We start from the raw sequence: 24,412 nt of genomic DNA, 5'->3' as shown, positions 1-24,412 counted from the left end.
GGATAGTTTTCTGCAAGATGCTTTGGCCTGGAGCAAATTCATGGGCTCAGTGCACGGGGGAAAGATGATGCTGTGCATGGTGTAAGTGGCCAGGTAGTTGCCCTGGAGCCAGGCAGGGCTTAAGCCCTCAGATGCCTCCCCGAAGGATGCAGTTTTCCCTTGCTGCCCACTACCCTTTGCTCCAGACATCACAGCCACATCCAGCTGGCCCAGCTGGGCCCATCCTGGTGCCCAGGCCCACAAGTCTGCCCTCAAGGCCATTCTCTGAGGTGATCTCTGGGACAAGGGTGTGCAGAGGGGTGTAGGTGCACATCCTTCCCATTACTGCCCCATGCCCAGCTCTGCCTTGGGCTAAGGTCTCCAAGGATCGGGATCTCCCTGCACTCCTGGGAAAGCCCTGTCCTGCCATTTAATGGGAACTTCTCAGGTGCAACCCATGCTGCATCCTCCCATCCTGTCCCTGGGCTCCCTGAGAAGCTGGGCTGTGGCTTCCCTCTCTGCCTCCAGTTTAGCTGGATTTAGGTCCCTTTGGAGGCACTGGTGCCTCATGGCTGTGGCATCCCACTGCCAAATCTCCATGTGTGCTTGACCAAGCCTGCCTGCCAAAATAACCCCCCACTCCGGCGGGCGAGATTTAAGGGATTGAGGTGAATCTCACCCCATGTCCCTCCCCTGGTGTTGGTGCCACCACCTTTTGTCTGTACCCAGCCGGGAGGACACAGCAGTGGGTGCACTTGCAGCCCTGTGCCAGGGGTGCTGGATCTCCCTTGGCCCGGGGATGCCGGGATGAGGCTGGGGCCGCTGCCACACCGTGCCAGCTCACTGTCCTTGGTGGCTGCTCAGAGGGGCCCTGTGCCCAGCCAGTACCTGGGTGAGAGCCTGGTGCCGGGTCAGGCGGGTGCAGATTGTCAGGGGACAGCTGGGAGGACTGGGATGCCTGCGAGAGCCACAAATCCACCCTGGAGCCTGGCCAGGGGTGAGCGTCCCAGGGGGGCAGCCCCTCCGCACCCCCGGGGACGCGCCCGCGGGGGCCTGGGGTCACTGGCCGGGATGCTGCAGGATGCTGCCCTCGCCGCTCGTGTTGCTGGCTGCTTGCGCTGCCGGGGACGGCTCCAGGAGGCAGGGGACATGTGCCAGCGTCCCCGCTCCTCCCCGCAGCATCCTGCTCGCCCCGCCGCCTCTCAGGCCCCCCAAACCCATGCCCCCCACACCCCCGCTGAGTGACGGGGTGGGAACAGGTGGGGACACGCTCGGGGCAGCTGCTGCCCCCTCAGGTCGGCCCTAGGGGGCTATTTTGGGGCGTGAGCTCAGCGCCGGCAGCCGGGAGGGCTCCGGCCACATTCCCGGACTCAGAGCGCGCCAAGGGCGGCCGCTTCCCCACCGGTGCGCCACCAGTGACCTGGGGGTCCCCCACCTGCACCCCTGTAGCACCCTACACAGGGGTATTTTCTGCTGGCAGCAGGATGGGGCCAGGGACTCAGCTGCATACCCCCCCCCACCCAGTCCAAATCCCTCAGCAAAATTCCCAGGGCGCCTCCCGAGGTGGTGGCCCCCCCGGCAGCACCTGCGAAGGCCAGCTCATGGCTGGCAGGGGGGGTCGGGCCTGCCGGGTGCCTGGGACTGGACGTGCCTCAAATATTTTCCGTGCTGTATAAGCACCCACGCTACGCTCCCACACGCCTGATGGGAAGGCAGGCGCCCACTGACTGCCCCCCCCCCGCCCACCAGCCCTCCCTTTCTCATGGACGGTCTTGCTGATAACCAGGTGGCAAAAAAGCAGGAAAACCAGATTTTATTTGATGAACGCATCTGTCCAAGGAGACATCGGCAACCCCCACTCCATTCTGGAGCCTTAGGGGAAGCTGTTTTCCTTCAATGTTTAGTATGCGATGCTTAAAGTATCAAAATAGTGAAAGAAGCCGCAGCGAGTGCAGAGGGGGAGGGATAGGGGTCCTGGAGCCAAGGAAGTGGGACCCTGGCAAGAGCTCATGGTAGAGGGCAAGGCACAAGCTGGGGAGGCACGAATAAATGAACTTTGAAAGCTGCAGGCTCAATACTAGAGAAATGGAAAAGTTACAAAAATACTGCAGATCTTGGAAAACAATGCAGGCACTTGGGAAGGAGGAGGAGGGCAGAGCTGGCTGGGGCCGCGGGCGGGGGGAAGCCCTGCAGGAAGGCAAAGAGCAGCTCAGGGATGAACCCACTGCATCCCCCCATCCTGAACGGAGGAACTGTGGCTTCCAGCCCTGCCGCTTCCCAGAGGGGGGCAGGCTAAGGAAGATGCTTGGGGAGGGGGGGCTTAGTGCTGAGGAGGAAGAGGAAGATTCAGCCAGCAATAAGGCATTGGAGGTGAAAGGCGGCTCCGTGCAAGAGCTGAGCGAGGGACCATGCTGCTCCCTGCACCCCTCGCACAGGAGAGGGCAAGCTGCCCGCCTCTCCCCACCCTGCGCAGAGGAGAGCGAAGCAAGGAGCACGAGTGGGAACAACAAAGGCACATGGAAAAATCCCCTGCATAAAAATCCCCATGGGGCTCTCCAGCCCCGCAGCCCAGGGCTGGCGGGCAAGCCCTGAGCTAGTTAGTACAGCCCGGCTCCCACCCCAGCCGGGTCCCTCCGGGCGCTCTGGCCGTGCCGTGGGTGCGCGTGAGAAGGTGGGCTGGGTGGCGAAGCGGAGTTGCTGGTGCAGTGCCAGCTTGGAGCAGCGGCTGGGTTAGTCCTGGCGCTCTGGGTGCAGGCAGAGCTCTGGCCTAGCCCAGGCAGCCCTTTGCTTGAGGCGGGTTGTCTTAAATAGGAGCGGACGGGCGGGCGGCAGTCTGTGCGGTGAGTGGGGGGAGGGCACGGGGCTCAGTTCTGCTCCTCGTCCCGCAGCTCCGAGGGCAGGAACTTGTACTGCTGCTGCCGGATCATGGCCAGCTTCTTCCGCGCCTCCTCCAGCTCCCGCTCCTTGCGCAGCATCTCCTCCTGGGCAGCGATGATCTGCCGGGAAAGAGCCATGGGGTCATGGCCGCCTCCAGAAGGGATGGCAGGAGCCTCCGTCGCAGCAACGCCGACCCCAGAGCCAGGCTCTCGGGCTGCTGCTTTCCCCCCATCACAGCCACAGCCTCCCTGGGCTGCTGTGGCCCCGGGCATGAGGGCTGTTGTTCCTGCAGTGGGACCGCAGTCCTCGGGAGAAAATGAGCAGCACAGCTCCTGGAGCTCAGCCCCACACGCACGTGGAGGGTCTCAGCTGTGGGCCTGTGGCCAGAAGGCAGCGCTGGGACCTGTGGCAGCTGGTACCAGGCAGCTCTCACCCCTTACCCGATGCTCTGCCCTCCACAGGTGTCATGGACACAGGGATGGTGTGGGCACTGCACCAAGAAGCAGCCAGGGTGTTACTACACCCCTGAGAGCATGCACCATCACCCACTGCTACCTGTGGCAGGATGAGTGTGAAGTCAGTGTTTAACTGGCACTGGGTGGGATGGGTGCACGCACAGCATTTTCGTGAGGTTCTCTGGAGCCCCATGTTGGCGGGGGGGAGGGTTGGACACGCTCCTGGGACAGGCACACACAAGTTGAGGTGGCAGCCAGAGCCACCCCTGCCCCATCAGAGCTGCCTCACTCCTTACCTGTGCGATTCCCCCAACCATCTTCTCCTTCACCACCACTGTTTCGTCGTGGTCCTGGAAGGCAGCTGCCTTCTGCGCTGCCTTCACCAGATTGTCTGATGCTCTCTTTACTGCGTTGCCGGCGGCCTGCAGCAGGGAAGGGAGGGGCAGCAGCATTAAGCCATAGCCCCAGGGTAGGTCTGCTGTCTGGAGGGGGTGAAAAAACCCCTGCCCCAGGCCGGGCTGGCAGGCCGGAGAGGCAGCCAGGAGTGCTGGGAGCTGCAGGCAGGGATTCCTTTACATGGCTCGATGCCTTGCCAACCCGCTCATGACCATTTCAGGCGCTGCTGCTCCCAGCGGGCTCTGGCTCCTGTCTGAGCCATGGGGCAGGGACTGGGCAGCTCTGCTGGCCCCCCGAGAGGGACCAACACTGGGACCCCACATTAACTCCCCAGCGCATGGGCATTAACTTCTTGTGTGCCATGGCCTCTGAGGATTAAGGGTGCTACAAAACATGCCCCCCCTAACATTAACCGCTCGAATGCCAGTGATGCAGTGCATACACTTCAGGCATTCCTGTCAGTTCACCCTCCCCGAATGCTGCCGGTCTCAGCAGCCCAGCATCACTCACAGGCCTGGCACACAGCTAGTAGTGAAGTCCCAGAGCCTGTGCTCCAGTGAGCTTCCTGCTGATGGCACGCAGGCAGGGAGCGTGAGCCCTGGGGAGCACCTGCATGCCCTCACCCCACTCCCACCCACCCCTTGACCAGCTGTGAGGAGGCAGCTGGGGCTGGAAGGGCAGTCTGGGACTCACCTGGAGCCGCTTCATGGCCTCCGAGTCATGGTCAGCCTTCACCTTGCAGGCCACCAAGAGCTGTGCCGTGGAGGCAGCCACCTGCTTGGCAGACGAGATAAGCTTCTCCTCGCTGGCATGGCCCTGCACTGCTGCGTTGGCGGCTTCACACAGGTTGTTGGTGGCAGCAGCCACCATGCGTGCCTGCAGCGAGAGAGGCTGTTAGAGGGGGTTCGGGAGCCGCCCCCTGGGGAGGGTACGCCCTGACAGGCCCCAGGGAGGTTGTGGAACACGGGATGGTGACAACCAGCTTCCATGCCATGTCACAGCTGGTGGGAGAGTGAGCAAGAAGCATGACTGCTTCCTCTACCGATGAGAAGTGCAAGGGCAGAGCATTCTTATCTCTTCAGCAGGAGCCAAAAGGAGGGTCCCGCCACATCCCCTGAGCATGACCTTAATACTCACGGCCGAAATGAGCCCCTGGGACCACTGTCCATCGTCCACAGCATTGGCAGGGATGGCGCCCACCTGTGAGAAGTAAGAGGGGGAGTGAGGTTCGCCACCCCACGCACCCCTTGCCACAGGGCAGGAGGGCTACAAGCAGCCCTGGGAGAAGGGAGAACCCACCACAACCCTACATTTTCTTATTTTTTTCCCCTACCAGCCTTACCTTTCCTTGGGCCACTAGTTCTCTCTGGGCTGCTGAGGCTGCCTTCACCAGGGCACTCGTGGCTGCAGCAATGGATTTGGCAGCTTCCAGGATTTGCTCCTCAAAGTTCAGGCTCTCATCTGCTTGCTGTGGGCAAAAGCAGGGTCTAAGTCCCAGTCAGGGGTGCTGGGACAGATGAAACAGAGCATGATGATGGCTGGAGGGGGCTGAGGGGCACATATAAAGTTGGATTAAGAGCTGTGAGGTGCTGGAGACATGGGCTGCCTCAGGAAGGTCCAGCTGAGGATGAAGGCAGTGGGACTGCAGAAAGAGGGACTGGCTGTTGGATGGAGCGTCACACCTGGCAGAAGGGCCCCAGCCCACCCCAAGCTGAGCACAGGGGTCAGCCAAGGCTCAGCACCACTACCTTGGGCTTGGCTCTTGGTTTTAGCTGTTCCAGCTTCTTGGCTGCAGCCTCAATGGCAGCCGCTGCCCCTAGCAGCTCGTTCTCAGCGATGACAGTGGGGTCTTCTGGGTCAACCCACTCTGTGCCTATAAAAACCAGGAAGCAAGGCAGGTTAAACCTGTGTGCAGCCTCATTTCTGACTTGCCCTAACTCCTCCATCAGCTGCTGAGCCCTCCATCCTAATCCCAGCCCTTGATGATGCCCCTCTGAACAGGACCCTTCCTTACCTTTCATGGCCTCAGCTGCCTGGATGAGCTCGGTGACAGAGCTGGCCACACGCTTGGAGTAGCCTGCCAGCTGCTGCTTCAGCTCATGAGTTGGCTTCTGCAGGATCTGCAGGAAAGGAGCAGATGTAAGCACCTGGAATAGGGGGTCCTCACAGGTCTGTTTGGAGTGTGCTCCCCAGGCAAAGAGGGTGGGATCCCCCAGCTCCCCCCACCATTTTACACATCAGATGTCTGTGATGCTTTCTCCAGTGACCCTGGCTGGTCTCCTCCTGCCCAAGGATGGGATGAGCTTCCCCTTAGCCCTTCTGCATCCACAGCTTCTGGGGTGTCTGGCAGACACAAGACCCTCAGTGCAGGCCTTCCTGCACTCAGCAGCTACCAGTCCAGGATTTCTTCCTCACCCCCAAGCACTTCAAGCTCCAGTAGCATTTCCCCCTCCATTTTGGAGATTTGTCTGCAAACACAAGCTGCTCAAAGGGGGGTACCCTGGATCCATGTTCTAGTGCTGGAGGGCTGACCCTGCCGGCACAAGGTGGCAGGCAGAGCCATGAGGGTCTTTCGCCAGGGCTGGGGGGGACACATGCACACACCACAGCACACGTGTGTGTACACACACAAGGTCCATACACACAAGCAGAGCTCACCGCTGGCCCGACTTGCACCGCACAGGCAGCAGCTGCCCATCAGCTAGAGTGGGTGTGAGTACACACGCACACACACGGACCCCGGAGTCCCTGTGGACACACGCAAGTGCCACCCCAGCACTGGGCTGGGCACGCAGACAAGCCTGAGCAAGGCTCATGCTGAGGTTAGACACCAGCAGGCACCCCAATGCTGCCTTACTCACCGGCTGACAGGGAGGGAGGGAGGGAGAAGAAAGAGAAAAAAGCAGTGAACGCCCTGGCCAGGACACGCAGGTGGTGGGGATGGGGAGCACAGGGAGGGCAGTGGAAGGTGGGTGCTCTCCAGTGAGGGATGAAGGGCAGCCAAGAAGAGAGGTGGGAATGAAGGATCAGAGGTCCTGAGTGGGGACCTGTGCTGCCATCATTAGCTCATACTCCAGCCTCACAGGGCTGGGGGAACTGGGACACCTGGATGAGGCTCCTATGGCTGGAGAAGCCACCTACACCCAGAGCAGCTATCAAGTGCTCTCCTCCTCGTCCCCCTTTACACCTTTTCTCCCCAGGCTGAATTGCTTCACTGCAGTTTTCAGCCATGCGATCTCTCTGCTTTTGGAGGGAGAGACCTATCGTTACCACAAACCAAGTCCCCACGGAGGTTCAAGTTCCTTCCCCTCCCCAGTGAAATATGCATACTTTCCCACTCCTCTGCCTCAAGCCACGGTTTCCATCCTGAGTCAAATAACCCTCTTTCTTGAACCCTAGACATGCTTGTACAAGCTCCATGCAAGGCACTGTTTCCCATGGGGACCCAGCATACAGCAACGGACTTGCTGCTGCTGGGTAGCAAGGCAGCATCGCATCCACCATCTCCCCTCCCATTCCCCTACATCCTTCCTGCTTGTGGTTTTCCAGGAACCTGCTGCCCTCTGATAAATGGGACACATGAGCTTCATTCCTGTCTTCACAGACCAGAGTGCTGCGGAGGCTGGGGGGTCATGGCTTTACCCTGGAGTTACGTGGGACCATCCCAGCGAAGTCACTGAAGCTGCATGTGGCTTTGAGTCCCTGAGCTGGTGGCACCCAGCGATGGCTGGTTTACCCTCATAAGCGCATCCAGACCAAATGCCACGTAATGCACCAAATGCTCTCTGCTCTTGAAAACGTTTAAAACTGCTAAATGGTGTCTGTCTGGAGCTGAAAGCACCTTGGCGGCTACGAGCTTACTAAGATGCACCTTCAGTGAACATCTCATGGGGTGTACCAATGTATGGTATTCAAGAGACATCACACAGCATCTGGATGGTTACACCCAACACACAGCAGAAGAGTATGTTCCTGCAAGAGGGCTGACCTCGGGCACTGCCACACTAAGTCATCAGCCCGATCACCTCTTAACAACAGGCCAGAGAGAGAATTTCTCCTCAGCACTCTGGCCTTGGCTGACATGACTTTACATGTGGCTAAAAGCATCTTTCAGACATTTGACCTAGGTGCAGAGGATGGAAAACTCACTGCTTCTCTTGGAACTGCACCCCGGTAGTTACCTCCCTTGGATAAAAACACCCTTTGACATTCCCTCTGCCCAGCTCAATTTTTAGCCATCGATTCCTGTCCACCTCCTCTTTGTGTTGCTAGTGCTGGTTACACTCTGCCTTAAAGGGGTTTTCCCTGCAGGAAACCACAGCCTGAGCTGAAATGCGTTGTACCTGGTGAACTTGAACGGCAGACTCTCACCAAGCCCTTCTAACCACCTTAGTGAAACCTTGCCACTGAGCTGACTCACCCTCAATCTTTGTCCTGACCCCAGCTTGAGGGCTCTGGCAGCTCTGCAGGCCAGGTCTATGCATCCCTCCAGCACCCCTGACTACCTCTGTGAGCTTGCCAAGAATGCAAACCACTGGAAGGACCTCACTGGATCCTTTCTACTGCTCTATGGTCTTATACTGCTTCTTGTAAACTACACTCATCTTGTAGGACAACTAATCAAAGAAGCCAGCTCAAGTCCTGGGAAGGACTTGAGAATCACCAGATCAAACGGGTGCAGCTGGTGCTTGTGGTCATCACCTCTGCTATCGTGGGTGCTGCCTGTCTCTCATACTCTGGTGATCTTAGCAAGCTCTGGGGTTACAGTGCCTGGTTTCTTACTCCCACCACTTTTACTGGAAACTGCTTCAGGATTTTGCTCTTGTGTTGTTCAATTTCCAGCCTCGATCTGTTTATGGTCAGTTAATCTCCATCTGTTGTTAGCCAAATACTTTTCTTCAGAGCCTGTTAATCTCTAATATCTGCTTCCATGGTTGGGGCTAGGCCCGGTGCTGTGCTGGCATGGGTAGTGAAGGGGACTGTGCGAAGACCTCAGTGGGAGGAGGTGCAGAACCCAGAGGACCTTGGGGATTTGGGAGCACCCTGGGAACAAGGGCAGGGACACTCACCACCAGCACATGCTCCAGCAGCTCCAGGTAGCCATTGGCACACTCCTTGCCGAAGCGCAGTGCCCGCTGCCGCACATCCCCGCTCACCTCTGGGTGGTAGGCAGCTTCCTGAAAGCCGGAGACAGGGAAGCCCCGATTCATATCCAGCACCATCCTCGCCAGCATCCCCAGCGACCCACAAACACATGCCAGACCCATGTCCCCTGCCTGCCCTACCTTGCAGGCGCGCAGCATATCCGCAATGGCACGGCGGCTCAGGTTGGCTGTGGCAATGACATCCTCCTGCCGACAGGAGTTGCCAGCAGCCACCGCTTTGGCTGTGGCCATCGTGATGCCTTTTGTCATACGGATGAAGTCCTCCGGGGTGGAGACCTTGGCAGGAGGCACAGGGGAGGAGAAGACCTGCAAGTCGAGAGGCAGTGGTGAGGTGTGGGGCAGCCAGCAGGAGGCACGGCAGCCAGGGCACCATGGCTGTACTCACTGCCAGCTCCTGGCGTATGTGCTCTATTGTGGCCTCCAGTGCCCGCGTCCCCTTCGTGGCCTCGTCCTCAACAGCCTTCACTGTCTTCAGCAAGGAAGTGACATTTGTCACCATCACCTGTGGAAGGGAGAAGAGCCAAGTGAAGCTCCACGCAAGCTTTGAGGCTACTGCTGGCACCTGTTCCTCCCTCACGGTTTGGTCCAGAACAGCCCTGTCCCCATACTCCGCTCACACCACCTCACCTTGTTCTCCCACAAATGCCTGCTCTGCATGTTCTGCTCTGTCCCTTGTGCCGCTTCCTTGCCCACCTTTCTCTGACTGCCCCCCAGTTGTCCTCCTGCCCCCAGCCAGGCAGAGAAGCCCCCCTGCTCTTCCTCCATCCCCTCCTGTCCCATCCTCTCCCCATCATGCCCAGCTCAGACCTTGGCAGAGTTCTTCAGCTGGTAGACAGCAGGGTCATCTCCAGCTTTGCCAGCAGCTGCCTTGGTGGCACCGATCAGGTCTCCAAGTGCCTTGGCCACATCCTTCACAGCATTGATCAGGACTACCTGGGGAGAGCAAGACAAGGACAACTGCTTGGCTACTGTCACACTCAAGAGATCTGGGCACTCTAGGTCACACAGTACACATGTACACAATACACAGCGCAGGCAGCACAAGCCAAAGCCCAGCCAGCCCTCTCCTTGACATGCAGAATCCAGCCCAGAGGACCACACACCACCTTCAACCCCTGGCCCCTTCAAACAAGCTATGAGCTTGCTTCACCCCACACCTCCCAACTCACCTGAGTCTCTGGGTCTTCAGATCCCAGGCTGGCGGCACCCAGTTTCACCACCTCTGCCAGGCGGGTGATGGTGGACACGGAGGACTGGGCAGCCTGGGCTAGCTTCTCCTGGCTGGCCGTGGCATTCTGCACCAGCACCTTGGTGTCCTCCACCAGCGCCTTGGCTGTCTTCAAGATGCCCTCCCTGTCAAAAAGAAGGAAGTCAGAAAGGACACAGCCCTCTACACGCACACATGGGCCTTGGGGGTGTAGAGAGACTGGGGACCCTGCCTTCTGTATGTACAAGCTGGTGGGGAAGCAGAGCCAGTGTGACCTGAACTTGCAGCTCTCATTGGAGCTGGTCCACAGCTCAGAAAGATGGGAGACCACAGGACATGGACTGACCCCTGCCCTCATCTCTGGCTGAGCAGAGGCCAGACGAGGTGCCTGGGTACCTGTGGTCAGCAAAGGTCTCCGAGTTCTCCCGGTTGAGGGTTCCTGCTGTGGCAAACATGATGGTGGTGTCGAGGTCAGCAATGATGCCGGAGACAGCACTGGCTGCTGTGATGCAGGCCTGCGTCCCACGGTTCCCAGCCTGCAGGGCTGCCAGCACGTGAGAAACCTGCGGGGTGCAAGTAGGGTGACTGGGGAGCAGAGCAGGTTCAGGCAATCCCCCACTACACACATCCTCCGACACCTCCCAAGATGGAGCCACTTCACACCAAGGAGACAAATTGGGAATCAAGTGGTCTGGACACCCCTTCTTAGCTTCTATATTTTTATTTTCACCCTGTACCTGTTGTGTTTGGGGGTCCAGGAGATATAGGACTCTGCTAGTTTCCAAATGAATAAAGTTTGCATGATGGGCATCAGAATATTACAGCTCATTCCCTTAGCTGCTAAAGTCAATTTCTGCATATGGGCAAGCACTCATAGGAGAACATGTTTCCTGATGGAAATCTTGAAAAGGAAGGACCTGCATAAGGTCCTAAGCGGGCAGGCACATGCCAAGCACTCTGAACAAATGTTTTGCTTTTGTACTCTTGCTTACAAGTCTTGCCGCTCTATTGCTGCTTTACTGACTAGAGTTTTTTAGCCATGTTTTCATCTGTTATGCAGAATTATTTTTTTTTAGATAGACTGGTGGACAGGGTGCTTTCCACCACACCAGCAAAAGATGAAGGGGAGATCAATCACCCAGCATGAGCTGCAGGCTTAGCTGGAGACACAGCAAATGCTACCGCCTACCACTGCAAGAGCCAGTCTGGAGAGCCCTGGCGTGCCACCAGTGTGTAAAACAGTCTCCCCTGGCAGGCCATTATCACACATCAACAGGCAGCACCTGAACATTACACCCACCACAGCACCAGCTGCTGTTACGGTGCCTGGAGAGGGGGATCCATCCCCCACGTCATCAGCTGGGCAGGGCGAGCATGGCTGAGCGAGCCAACAGAGCTAATGGGGCCAGGGGAACCAAGAGTGGCAGCTCCAAGGGCACATGGCTCAATCCAGCACCTCTGCCACCTGGCTAAGCCATTGCCCCTCTCTGGGCTGCTCACCTTCTCAGAAACCTTGCGTGCACTCTCTATCAGCTCCTTCTTGGTGTAGGCATCGCTGGGGCTGCACTGCAGGGCTCCAGCCTTGGTGACAAGGGCAGCACAGCCATGACCCAGCTCCTGCACCCGGTGCTTGATGTGGGACCCAATCTGGAAGGGAACACGTGTGTGAGAGATCTAGCAGGGAACTAAGCACTGAATCCATGATACCCACTGGGAAACACCAGCCACCCCCACCCAGATCTTCTCTCCCAATCCTCCAACTCAGGAGGTAGAAAAAAGAAACACAGATTTACTCCATGTTTCTACACCATATTGCAGGGGAGGTGTGAATCCTGCCTGCCCCCAGCTCCAACAAGAGGTTTGAGTGCCTCCGTCCTCTGCTCTCACACTCAGCAGACCCTGCGCTGCCCTGCAGCATACTCCAGCACTCTCCCCTACGCTCGCACCTCCTCGTTCTCAGCGGTGAGAGCAGCTGGCTTGGCCTCTTGTGCCAGCTGCCCGTAGTCGCTGGTGAGCTGGTTGGCCAGAGTGCCCAGCTCGTCCGGGTTGGTGGTGGATTTGGTGACCTGCCGAAGGAAGAAGAGCAGGAGTTAGGGGGCCTTGCATCGGGATGGGCAGTCAAGGAGAGCATTCACCCTGCATGGGTGGCAGGTAGTACTTTCTGCTTGCTTGCACCCACCATCTCCTGCACAGTCACTGCGATGGCCTTGGCTGTCTTCACCATTGTGGTCTGGTAGTCCACAAAGGTCCCCTCTGGCTCACCCATCGGTCCCTCGTCCAGCTGCAAGAGACCATCAGGAGACCCTGGCTCCAGCTGCAGTCCAAAGACCTTGTAGGGCCTGACCCTGGCTCTTCCTCTTTCTCACCCCCAGCCCTGGCCAGGTCGTCTCCATGCTCCCCTCACCTGGTTGATGGCCTGGGTGATGGAGTCCACCATACCACCCACAACACCTGCAGCACTGGCTGCCTCATTCAGGGTGGTAGTCAGGTCCTCCACTGCTTCCTTCATCATCTGCACAGCCTCCTCCAGAGCCTCCTGGGTGTGTGCAGCTTGCTGCAAAGACAAGGCAGAGTGAGGGAAGGCAAGCAGTGGCTCCCCTCCCGACAGGAATGCTACATACTTGGCCTGAGTTTCTGTGTCTGGCACACCCGTGTGCACCACGCCGCACCCACACACGAAGGGAAGCACACCCCTGACAAGTGCCCCTTGTGCTCACCTTGGGGTTCCCACCAGCCTCCTTGGCTGTGTACAGCATCTGCAAGGCAGACTCGGCCAGCGTTTTGGTCTGGTCCAGGAGGTTCATCTGCTGCTGGTGGTTGGGCGTTTTGGAGGCAGCACCAATAGCCGCCATAATGAGCGGCTCAAAGTACTGAGCCATCTGGGACACCTAGGGAAGAGCAGCATCAGCACCAGCAGCTTCCAGCCCCGGCTGCCTTGTGCCTCTCCTCCTGCTGTGAGCTCCTCCACACACACCGACTGCCTCAGCAGCAGCTCCCTGTGCCCATTCCTGTGTTACCTTATGCCCCAGCTGCGAGGCCTCGGCCCGCGCCGCGCTGGCCACAGGCTCAATCAGGTTGCTGATCTCCTGGACAGCTGTGATCATCTGGTTGTGCAAAGCCTGTTGCAAAGAGAGGGTGTTGTGTGAGGCTGCAGCAGGGCTGGAGTCACCGCATGCTGCTGGGAGCTAGGGGAAAGGACACTCGCCCCCATTAAGCTTGCAGCAGTGCACCCCTGACCCACCTCCTGGGAGATATCTTCTCGGGGAGCCAGCTGCTGGCTGATGGCAGCAAGGGAAGCCTGGTCCACCTCCCGCATGCATCTGTTCAGGACCTCGATGGCCTCATCACACTCCCGCTGTCCTGGAGCTTTGTCCCTGCATGACAAGATGGATCAGACCAGTGTTGGCAGATGCCATGTCACCCCTTTGTCACCAGCCTCAGCTGGTGCTGGTGAGGGGCAGGATCCCTCTCCTGGGGTTTGGGGCAACCCAGTGTCATAGGGCCCAGGCACACCAGCATGTGTTCCCATCAACTCAGGACAGGGCTGGAGCAGCTCATGTGCAGGACAGGAGGGACAGCATCTTCCATCTGATCCCTGGTCTCCCACCACCAGCAGTGGCCAAGGGGATGATGAGGCCAAAACATCCCCAGTGATGGTCACTCAAAGAAGGGGCACCTGCCAGCACGGCGAGGGCCACAGCCAAGCAGGCAGGACTCAGCTCACCTCATGTTGGTGATCAGCTTCTTGATGGAATCTGAGACAGTGCGAGAGTGGCCAGCCAGCACCGACCACTGCGGCGGGTCCTTAGGGTTGACGGCCAGAGAGCGGGCGGTCTGGATGAGGCCAGCAGAGCTCTCCAGCATGGTCTTGGCTGAAGAGACAATGGGCTCCATGGCTCTGCGCCCCTGCAGAGGAAGACAACAGGCTAGTGAGGCAAGGCACTGTGCATGGAAATTCACTCCCTGTCCCACCACCCTCCCTCTGGCACATCCCCTTGAAGCCCCAGGGCTTGCTGCCATCTCCCCATCACACCCCCACAAGGCACCAGCCCCACACTGGGACTCCATCCCAAGCTCAGGGGAGGCACAGCTCCTCCCCACCCTACAGCAGCTCCTGTCAGAGCCAGGCCACATCCTCCCTGCCCCTCCAGCATCCCACCTCTGGGCTGATCTGGGCAGGAACGGTGGCAAACTCTGGGTTGGAGGCGAAGGCCGTCAGGTTATCCACAGCCTCTATAAGAGGGGCAGTGGCAGCACGGCACCGCTCACGGTTCTCCTCATTGAACTCGCCATCCAGGGCCTGGTGCGGAGAGACGAGAGCAGTTATCCAACCCCCACCGTGCCCTAAATCCCATCCCCACCACAGTGCCACAGCAGGGAGACCTCACCTTGATGGTCTTCACCAAGTTGGCCGTGCTGTTGGCCACCTCCTTGGCTGACTGGACAAACTGGCGCTTGGCCACAGGGTTGGCGGTGCGGGAGGAGGCCAGGCGGCACGTGTTGCACAGGGCCGAGGTGTGCTTCGCTACGATAGTGGCTGCTGACAGCACCTGCAGGGAAGAGCAAGGTGAGGCAGGGTCCACCATGAGTCCCCATCTCCACAGCTCCATGTGGGCCACCAGTGAGCACAGAGGTACCTCCTGGTACCCCAGAAAGATCACCAAGGTCCTGCACGACCATACAGGCCCCATCTGGACTGCCACCATAGCACCAAAGCTGCCAGCTGGTTCCCAGTACAGCTGATGGGGTCTGATGAGACACAAGCCATAATCTTGGCCAACTTCTGGGTTGCAGCTCTTCCAACTAGCTTCACACTCTTTCCCCTTCGTGCAAGAAAATGCCCATAGTGATGCTCCAACTCATACTCACCTGAGACTGGGTGCAGGCAGGGTCCACAAGGTTCTGGCAGGCCATCTGGATGGCTTGGTTAGCTCTAGCAAACTGAGTGGGGTCTACCAAGCCTTGCTGTCCAGCCTGGCTGTTGGGGTCTGAGACCCCCACAAGGTAGGCAGCCTAGGAGCACGAGAGAGATAGTGAGAGCTCATGCACAGGGGAGAGGCTCAGAGCAGGTGGGGGCTGCAGAGGAGGCTGGCAACTCCACACCACAGGGCCAGGCTTTGGGGGGCAGGAGAGAGGCACATACGGCAACTACGCACCAGGGGTAATGCTCGGGGCTGGGACCAAGTATGTCTTACCTGGGCAGCTGCCTCCGTGAGGCCACAGAGAGCTTTGGAGGCGGCACTGATGGAGTCGCCGAACTCGGGCAGTTTGCTGTTCTTGGCGTTCTGGGAGATGCCAGCCATGGACTCGCCTAGCACCTGCAGGTCACACCAGACACTGGTTAGAGACCACCTCCCACTCCCTCACTGTGCTCCCAGGCTCAGAGCAAACTGTGCTTCACCAACAGGGGAGGAACCACCCTTCTCTTTGCCCCTACATCCTTCCCAAACCTCCCCATCCTTCCCCAGACCTCCACCTCCAGCTCAGGACTCACCTTGGAATTCTCCATAACACTGTCAAGGCAGTTGAAGTAGGACATATCGTTGACAGTCTGAGTGGGGTTCTCCAACAGCTCCTTCACTGTCTGTAGGGACACAGATGTCACATCCAAGGGAAGGGTCCACACCCTCCACTTGAACTTCATCTTTGCTCCCTCCTGCCCCTCGCAGCGGGGTACAGCTCCCCGCTCCCCACCATCTGAGCACACAACCACCTCATCCCCTCTACTGCCTCCTCACGATGTGGTTTCTCACCTCCAGCTCCCGCAGGGCGTTATCGCACTCCTTCTGGCCCGGTGCCTGCTGTGTGCACATGGTGATCAGCTGGTTAATGCTGTCAGTCACAGCCCTGCCAGGAACAGGGGAGAACGACCCCACGGATCAATGCCAGCTCCACCACCGGAACTCACTGCTACAGCAAACAGCTCACAGGGAGCAGTTCCTCCTACCGTGCTGCCGCTGCCAGCTGATTCTTGAGGTTGGGGGCCGCAGGGTCAGCAGAGAGCGCCTTTGCAGCCAGCAGGAGCTTGCTGGAGGACATGGAGATGCTCTTCAAGTTCGACACCACCTGTGCCTGGTCTTCCTTATTCTGCAAGAAGCCAAGAAGAGTTACATGCAGCAGTTTCCAAACTCCATTCCCACCCTGGGTCTTCTTCAGTGGTTTTCAAGCTGAGCTGGTTTCCTTCATCTAACTCATCTGCCAACAGCAAGGATACAACAGCATCACTTGGACAAACCCAAGCCACTCTCTCCCTGCTGCTGCAGTTTTTCACAGCTCCAGATTCCATCTCACCAGCTGTGTTGGCCACAACCACCCTAACCACTGCTGCCCAGACACCATGCCTGTGGTCAGTCGCCTTCCCAGGCAGCCAAACCTCTCACTCTACCCACAATCCCCCAGCAGGTGTTTGCTCTCACCGGAGACTGGCTGGCCATCTCCACTCCTGCCTGCAGGAACTCATTGAAGTCCTGCCCAAATTTGCCAGAGGACTTGGCCAGGTCTTGAGGGGTGCCACGCGACGCCTGCACCAGCTCATTGGCAGACTGGTTGAGCCCTGCAGCTGCCTGGTTCAGCTGGCTCTGTGCCTCCTGGAAGCTCTTGGTGCTGGGAGGGAACTGGAAGCAGGAAGAGGGGTTAGGAGAGGCAGTGAGGATAAAGACGGAGGATGAAGGTCTGGCACATACTTGGGGATACAGAGGAATCCGGTGTAGATGGACCGGCTTGCATCCCTACAAGGCTTCCCCCTTCCCCTCCCGCCCCGGCTCAGCTCACCGAATCCGCCAGCAGCTTCTTGCTGGCCTCTCCCACCATGCGGATGGCAGCATCCACGTCTCGCTGCCCTGGCAGGCAGTTAACGCAGCGGCTCAGGGCCTGCGACACTGCCTTGGCGACCTGCAGAGAAGCAAAGAGCGGTCACCATCCCCCAGCCAGCTTCATGCCCTTCCCACAGGCTGATGGCAACACCAGGGTACCCATTCTCCCCACCTGGGCCAGGCGCTGCTGGCTCTCTGGATCACCGGGCTTTGCCACCGCTTTCCGTGCCTCCTCAATGAGGTTGTTGGCTTTATCCATGACGTCGCTGGCACACTCCAGCATGGCACTCTGTGCCTGCGGGTCAGGGGTGCTAGCTGCCACGCCGCGGGCGGCCTGGCTGAGTGACCGCAGGGCCTGGGCCACCTCTCGGGCAGCGATCCCTGGGAGGATGGAGAGGTCAGTGGCTGCTGGCACGGCGCCCTCCCCTCTCCCAGCCCTGGTGTGGAGGACAGTACCTGTGTAGTTCTCATTGCCCTGGGCCACCTCTCCCAGGAGGTGAGCAATGGCGGAGCTGACAGCTTTCGTGCTGTTCCCCAGGTCCTGGGCACACTTCTCCATCTGCAGGGGGATAAGCGGGTATATGCTGGTGGGTTGTACCTCCAGCCTCCATCCCACGGCTCCCCCACCCCAGTGCGCACCCCACATAACCCTGCACTGCCCTTCCCTGCGTCCTCACCGTCTCTCCCGGCAGAGGCTTGAGCTTGCCATCACGGGCAGCTGCCTTGGCTTCCTGCAAGTCCCTCTCCAGGCTCTGCACCAGACCCAGTGCAGAGTCTATCTCCAGGGGTCCGCACGCCTCCTGAGCCTGTGATGGGACAGAAGGGAAGGGGAGTGAGGTGACTGCTGAGCTCACCCTGCTGTGGCAGAGATCACGACCTGGCACTGGGCCGTCCCCACCGTTCCCCTGCGCTCTGCCCAGTCAGGGTCCTGCTGCAGGACAGGACCCAGCCTCTCACCTTCTGGGCAGCAGTGCGGAGCTCAGCCAGAGCTGCGGCCAAGTTCTTGGCACACTGGCTGAGCTGCATTGCAGAGGCTTGGTCCGTGATGGTGGGGACAGTGGCCTTGGCTGCAGCTACCATCTTTCCACCAGGCTGATGGGCCAAAAGAAAAAGCAGTGAGAAGGGGACGAACATGCAGTATCTCTCTGCTGCCCATGTGCAGCAGGCTTCCCAGTAGGAAAGCTGTACTGCCAGAGCTGGCACGGGAGGCTCTGGGCAGTGTGGGTACCTGCAGGAAGTTCTGGCTGGCAGCAATGAGAGCCAGCTGGGCGCTGGGGCTGTCCGGCTGGGACTGGCTTCCTCGCACGCCCTGCACCAGCATCGGGATCTGCTCTGCCACCACCTGCCAGAGAGGAGGGTCACCAGAAGGGCTCAGTCAAGAGGAGAGAGATCTAATCCAGGATGAGTGACCAAAAGGTCGGCTCTCAGGGGAGCTGTGTGAGGACCAGAAGGTCCTGCCTACTCACTGTGGCCAAGCACAGAGTCCCAACATGGCTGATGGGAGAAGGGACGGGGAGAGGCAGTGCAGGAGATGCCAGGATAAAACCTGGGCCCTTACCTTGCAGCTCTGCACCAGCTGCTGCTGTGCAGCAGGGTTCTTGTTGGAGGAGGCAGCGTGCTGTGCGGCAGCAATGGTCTGGGTGGCGGACGCGGCGGCTTGCTTGGCTGCGTGCTGGCAGAGGGAGGCATGGGTTAGCTCTGGTGGCAGGGCAGCCTGCCCTGAGTCTCTCTGCCACACACTGGGGCTCAGCTGCCCCTACATTTCTTCTTCTGGACCTCCACCTGCAACAGTGGAGCTTCCCCAGAACCCTTGATGCCCAGCATAACAAAGCAACATGGTACACAAAGTAAGGGAAGGGAGCAGTGGGGAAGTCTCTGAGGAATGCAGCATAGACTCTGTACATGAAAAGGACTTTATCCTTCTGGAAAGCGCAGGAATGCAGAGGCTCTCGGTCAGGTCTTGCTCACTGACCATGCCTCCTTGTCCTCTGTGGCCCCTTGCCCCACAACTCACCTCCAGCTTGTGCACAAGTTTCTTCTTGATGGCATTCTGGGCTGCAGCGTTGGTCGCCATGCGGAGCCCCTCTGCTGCCTCGCGCAGCCGCTGCTGCTGTTCCTCACTGTCTGGGTGGGCTGCGGCTCCCTGGAGAAAAGAAGGAAACCCATCACACCTTGCAGGGACCACAGGGTCCCTTGTCCTCCTGAAGCAGTGGCTGCGCTCTGGCCTGATGCCAGAGAGTCCCCCACAAGGCAGCCTGGCTGCTTACAGTGCTGGGGAAATGCCCAAACCTCTCCAGGAGAGCTCAGCAGCGGAAGAGCTAACAGCTCCTCTGCTACCACCTCCAGGAGGAGCCCCACTACATTGCACAGGTCCCTGGCTCTGTGCAGGCCCTTGTTCTGGGAACAACTTCCCCACCCAGGTGCTGCTCGTTCCTTCCCCAGCACAAAGCTGACTGCATTGGACAGGGCTGGGGACAAAAACCAGCATCCATCCTCCCCCACACCACTGACCTTTGCAGCCTCCACCATCTTGGCAGTGGCGTCAGCCAGGATCTTGGCCGCGCTCAGCAGCTTGCGTGAGTTCTCCAGGTCTGTCTCTCCCTCCGCATCGGCTTTGATGGCATTGACAAGGTCAGATGTGGCCTGGGCCAGAATACGAGCCTGACGAACCATTTCCCCTGGGACAGAAAGGAAGGGTGGTCCATTAGCAAGTCCCATGGGCTCCCTGATACCTCCCCATCCATTGTGTTTCGCTCCAGGTGCCATCAGCCACTCTCACCAGCATCGCCCATGGAGCTGAATATGTTCTCAGTGACATTGAGGATGGTGTCAGTGGCCTGGTCGTAGCGTCCAATGGGCTGTCCACCCAAGGCGTGCTGCTTGATGTGCTGCAGCAGGTCATTCAGGGCCTGGGTGACAGCTGTGGCTGCCACCCCCACCTGCTTCAGGAGCTGGTCATCACTGGTGGCTGCCTTAGAGGCCTCCACACAGCCCTCCGCCGACTTGGCCACCAACTTGCCGGCCTCGATCAGCTGCTCCTGGCAGACTGGGGAGCTGATTGTGGGAGCCACTACCTGGAGGGGAAGAGAAATGATGGGCAGCAAGTGTTGCGTGCTCTTTGTAGGAGCTATGCAGGAACAGCTGTCCCCAGCTTCTGCTCCTTCAAAGAGGATATTCACTGTTTGGGCACAGTGGCAGGGACCCCAGCACAAGGCAGCCCACGCCTCTGGTGCCAGACCCCTAATGTCCTGCTTGAGGATGTGTCGTCCTGGTACATCTACAACCCCACTGTGGAGCTGCCACCAGCCGGGTGATGCTTGCAGCCATGCCGAGGCAAGGGTTAACCTTGCTGCTTACCTTGGTGCAGGCCACCAGCTGGGAGGTGGAGAGGGCACACTGGGTGGCAGCAGCGATCACCTGCGTCTGCAGGGCCGAGTCCTCAGTTTTCTGAGCCACGTTCTTTGCTTTGATTACCAGTGCCGCGGCTGCGCTGGCCACTGCCTTTGCCAGCTGCATGAGCATGTCCTGGGGGGGATGGAGAGGGTCAGTGTGGGAACCATGGCAGCAGGAGGACCAGCAGCCTGCAGAGCTCTCGTGAAATATTCAGCAGCGAAATGCGAGCTCTTGGGGCCTTTCATCCACTCGGTCCAGCACTGGCAGTACTGAACACCTGGAGTGGCTGGCAACACCTCAACCCCATCTCTGCTGAGTACTACAGCCTGGCCTCGAGCTGCAGCCTGCACCGTGGTACAGCCATGAACACTGCCCAGAGCAGCTTGGGCAATGTTCATCACCACCCCAATACCCACAACCTGCTCACTTCCCACTCCCTAGGCAACAGCCCGTGCCAAGTCCCTGACTGTGCCACAGCAACAACCTGCTGCAAGGCACCACCAGCACTGCCTGGCTTTGCAGCCCGTGCAAAGCCAAATGGCAAAAAAATTACAACCCCCTCTGGCCAAATGGCAGTCAGAAGCCCGCTGTGGTGCAGACACACCAGGGGCAGCTGCTAGCTCACAGGCTCATCTCACCAGCAACAGGTGAGCAGGAGATGCTGCCCACACTGGTCTGTACTGCAGGCCTGCTAGCTATTTTCTAGCTCATTAGTGACAAGATATATCTCTGCTGTCATTCCTGGGGCTAAAGGAGAGGTATGATGTAGCAACCAGCCTCCTCTACCCCAGAGGCAGCAGGGAAGAAGGCATGGGACTACCCTGTCAGCACACAACAGGCAGCGACCAGCACACGGCAAACTGCCTTCCCGCAGGGCACCAGGTGTGACAGCACACTGCAGCCTTCAGGATTAGCTCCTGCAGCATGCTGCCAGCGAAAACTGGCAGCACCGGTACTAAAGAGCAAATGCTTGGGGCAAAAACCTTGGGATGCACGGCAGCACTGCCTGCTGCACCTGCAATCCTCCTGCCGTGTGCGTGCTCACGAGTGGCCTCACACCCCATGACAGTTAAGCCTCCGTCCACCAAGTAGAAGTGTCACAGCATCCCCTCACCTCCTGCATGCCAAGACTACTCCTGCTGCAACCCACCACCTTTCCAGACAGGAGGAGAAACCAGAAAGTGCATGCACCCAGCTCCAGAGTCCCAAACTGCTGCATGTGAGCCCAAGGAGGGAAGTAGATACACTCGGGTCTGACAGCTGCGAGGTAGAGCATCTCACTGCATGTGTGCAAATTGTCTTCCAGGTCCTAAATCCACCCCTTGGGGCTGCCCTGTCCTGACTGAGCATGGCTTTCTGCTCTGGTGCTAGCTTTTCTGCTCCCCTTGGCTATCTGTCCAGGCTTTTATGCTCACATTGAGGCTATGTGGCTGCCATGGACAGAAACCCTTTCTTTCTGGCATCTGTTTTGGTCTGTACTGTAGCTGGATCCTCCTCCTCAGAACAGTATGCTATCTCCCCTGTGCTGGAAGGAGTAGTTGTGGGAAAACAAGCCAGCTGGAAGTCAGCTCAGCCAGAACAAACCACCCCATGAGACTCCAGCCACCCTGGGTCTCTGGTGGGGGCAGACAAGCAGCTCCCACGGGCAGGGAACAGCAGGCAGGAGCCAAGGCAGCTGCAAGGGAGGACTCCCATAGCAGCGCTTGTTCAAGTAGCGACCCGAGTGCATGGACTTCTAAGAGCCAACCACCAGAAAAACAGATTTTTTGACAAGAGCCCTTCTCCAGAGAGTTCAGCTGACAGTTCCCAGAGGAGAACTTCTCACACTGGAGAGAGCAGGGACCACCAAGCCATGCCTACAGCCCACTTTTACCGTCTTTGGGTCTGAGGCAGTCAGGATCCAAGCACGCCGACTTTCTTGGATCTACATGAGAATCCACAAGATAAGAGGCATTATATCACTGTGGCTCTAGGGATAGATAAGCAATGGCCTGTCCGCCCCCTCAGCAAAGTCACCGTCAGTCACCAACCGAGCTTTGGGTTGGAGCCCTTCTGCCAGGTCCTGTGCAAAGGCTGATGGTTTTAGTGAGCGGGTGTCACTGGTTGCCACCAGGTGCACTCACCTGGAACCGGGGATCAGTGTCACTCTCCCCGATCTGCTGCAGCAGCTCCCCACTAGTCTGGCCCACGAGACCAGCAGCCTGCAGGAGATTCTGACGAGGCTGCAAGGAACAAGGCAAAATCAACATCAGGCTCATGAACAAGTCCTAAAACCTCACCCAATGGTTCCCCCTTGCCTTCCACCCGCCTCTCGGTCCCAGGGCCCCTCCTGCCCCCCACCTCAGCGCTGGCAGGCTGTGCCGTTTTCAGCAGGTCAGAGACGGCGCTCGCCAGGTTCTTGGCTGCCTGTAGAAGCTGCCGTCCGTTGCCTCCTTCATCCTCCATCAGTGCAGCCAGCAGCTTCACGCCCTTGGACATCTCCGTCAGGTTGGAAGAGATGGTGGTGACAGCACAGCCCACGGCAGTGTAGTCTGTGTCTGCTGGATCACCTGCACAGGGAAGGAGATAAGTCAGGATGAGATGAGCTTCAAGTGATGCTCCAAGACAATCCTATGCCTGTCACTGATGTGGTTCTGGTTCCCGAGAGTGGGAGGAGAGACCCTCTGGCTCCTAAGCTGAGTTTGGACATGAGAGCCTGGGGAAAAAGAGCTGCACCATGCCATGGCTGGGCCTGGAGCTATAGAAGGAACTAGACAACACGCTCCTGGTCCAGAAGATGGCTGGTCAGCCAAGGACCGGGAGGAGGACTGGGCTGGCCAGACTGGAATCTAAAGGCAGGGCAAACTGTGGGGGCATGGCCAGCTCTACATGCACATTAGCAGCAGTCGGGGCTGATTTAGCTCTAGCTGGGGCAAGCTGGCTCCTCCAGTGTCTGATGGAGGGCAGGAGCCATGACCTTCAGCCAGAAGAGAGAGGTCAAGTTTTCTCCAAAAATGGGGCATCCCTCTTCTCCACCCCTCTACATACCTGCAGTGAGGTTGACCACTGAGGCTGTGCCTGCAGTGATAGCATCCACTTGGGAGTGGATCTCATGCTTGGACTCATCCATCTTGTTTTTGCGCCAAGCTTTGGATGCCTGAAATGGGGAGGACAGGGTCAGGAGATGATGGTGGAGGCGGTGGGCAGCTGCGCCCATGCTCACACAGGGAGATGCAGAAAAGGGGAGACAAGAAAGAGGGAAAGAGCAGCTATCACCACCCAAAACTTCCCACGCCATCCTGACCAAGCAACATGATCAAGGGTCCCCTCCACTCCTGCCCCAAGAGTGGGATACAATCCCACCTCTTTGTAGGCTGCAGATCTTCCCAGGAGCTGCTGAAACCTCTCCTGCGAATGCAGCCAGCTTCACTCAGTCCAGTCAACAACCTCCAGCAATGTCCCCACCAGCACCCCACCTTCACTCAGCACTTACAGCATCCTGCCCAAGGGGTGGCAAAGTCTCGAAGTCATCCAGTGTGGCCTGGGCTGCGTGCACTGCCTGCATACTGGAGTTGATGGTGCCGGTCAGGGCTTGCTGGGCTGACGTCTGCAACACAGTACAGACTGAGGTACACTGCAGGCTCGAAATTTAGGCTTAAATGTTTGGCTCACACAACCCCCTGCAACATGGTGTAACATGCTGTTGGTGACAGTGCTCTAGGTAGGTGCCTCCACAAGGTGGGATGCACCTAGGAAAAAGGGGGTCTCCCCTCTGCACCTCCCACTGGGAAATGCCCCATCCCACTGTGGGTACAAGCAAGTCTCACAGTTAACCAGCTCTTGAGAAGTGGGGAGCAGACGCAGTGGGACCCCACAAGGCTTTTACAGCAAGCCCCGCAGCAGGCAGAGTGGGGCCAAAGAAAACAGCCTCCTCATGGCCTTTCCCAAGGGATTCTCCAGCTGCAGAGGACATGGGGGACATCAAGGCCATGCACAGGGCTCCACTGCAAACTACAGCACTGGTGGGGCTGGCCAGGCAAGCAGATCGGGGCAGCTCAACCTGAAGGAGAGGCTGTGGCTGCCAGCCAGGGTGCAACACCAGGGTGTAGCTCAAGTTTGCAGAGTGGGTGCGGGAGACTGCCAGCTCAG

At 58.6% G+C, this 24,412-nt stretch overlaps 1 protein-coding gene across 3 annotated transcripts in view; it reads right to left on the bottom strand.

The window, feature by feature from the left end:
- Positions 1–1,766: 1,766 nt before the first annotated feature.
- Positions 1,767–24,412, bottom strand: part of TLN1 (talin 1) — a 35,340-nt gene continuing 12,694 nt past the window's right edge. For 2 of the 3 annotated variants that reach the window (XM_074932946.1, XM_074932948.1), the window contains 44 exons: positions 23,757–23,870; positions 23,312–23,420; positions 22,625–22,833; positions 22,408–22,506; positions 20,249–20,416; positions 19,671–19,965; positions 19,403–19,569; positions 18,906–19,034; positions 18,450–18,563; positions 18,120–18,233; positions 17,849–17,983; positions 17,569–17,697; positions 17,348–17,450; positions 17,064–17,272; positions 16,851–16,970; positions 16,496–16,693; positions 16,027–16,166; positions 15,833–15,926; positions 15,574–15,663; positions 15,275–15,397; positions 14,949–15,092; positions 14,468–14,629; positions 14,239–14,379; positions 13,804–13,985; positions 13,321–13,453; positions 13,097–13,198; positions 12,797–12,967; positions 12,484–12,633; positions 12,259–12,360; positions 12,026–12,145; positions 11,580–11,726; positions 10,476–10,642; positions 10,042–10,225; positions 9,680–9,805; positions 9,258–9,374; positions 8,993–9,178; positions 8,777–8,884; positions 5,722–5,827; positions 5,456–5,580; positions 5,050–5,175; positions 4,845–4,907; positions 4,401–4,583; positions 3,608–3,733; positions 1,767–2,975 (listed from right to left, as the gene is read on the bottom strand). In XM_074932946.1, coding sequence (XP_074789047.1) covers positions 2,844–2,975; positions 3,608–3,733; positions 4,401–4,583; positions 4,845–4,907; positions 5,050–5,175; positions 5,456–5,580; positions 5,722–5,827; positions 8,777–8,884; positions 8,993–9,178; positions 9,258–9,374; positions 9,680–9,805; positions 10,042–10,225; positions 10,476–10,642; positions 11,580–11,726; positions 12,026–12,145; positions 12,259–12,360; positions 12,484–12,633; positions 12,797–12,967; positions 13,097–13,198; positions 13,321–13,453; positions 13,804–13,985; positions 14,239–14,379; positions 14,468–14,629; positions 14,949–15,092; positions 15,275–15,397; positions 15,574–15,663; positions 15,833–15,926; positions 16,027–16,166; positions 16,496–16,693; positions 16,851–16,970; positions 17,064–17,272; positions 17,348–17,450; positions 17,569–17,697; positions 17,849–17,983; positions 18,120–18,233; positions 18,450–18,563; positions 18,906–19,034; positions 19,403–19,569; positions 19,671–19,965; positions 20,249–20,416; positions 22,408–22,506; positions 22,625–22,833; positions 23,312–23,420; positions 23,757–23,870 — 6,162 coding nt within the window. In that variant the 3' untranslated portion in view covers positions 1,767–2,843. The other variant, XM_074932947.1, reaches the window with a different exon arrangement.

This window comes from Athene noctua, chromosome Z, assembly GCF_965140245.1.
Source record: "Athene noctua chromosome Z, bAthNoc1.hap1.1, whole genome shotgun sequence".
Lineage (NCBI taxonomy): Eukaryota > Metazoa > Chordata > Aves > Strigiformes > Strigidae > Athene > Athene noctua.
The sequence above is the reverse complement of the archived record's forward strand: the minus strand, read 5'-3'. Positions and strand labels throughout refer to the sequence as shown.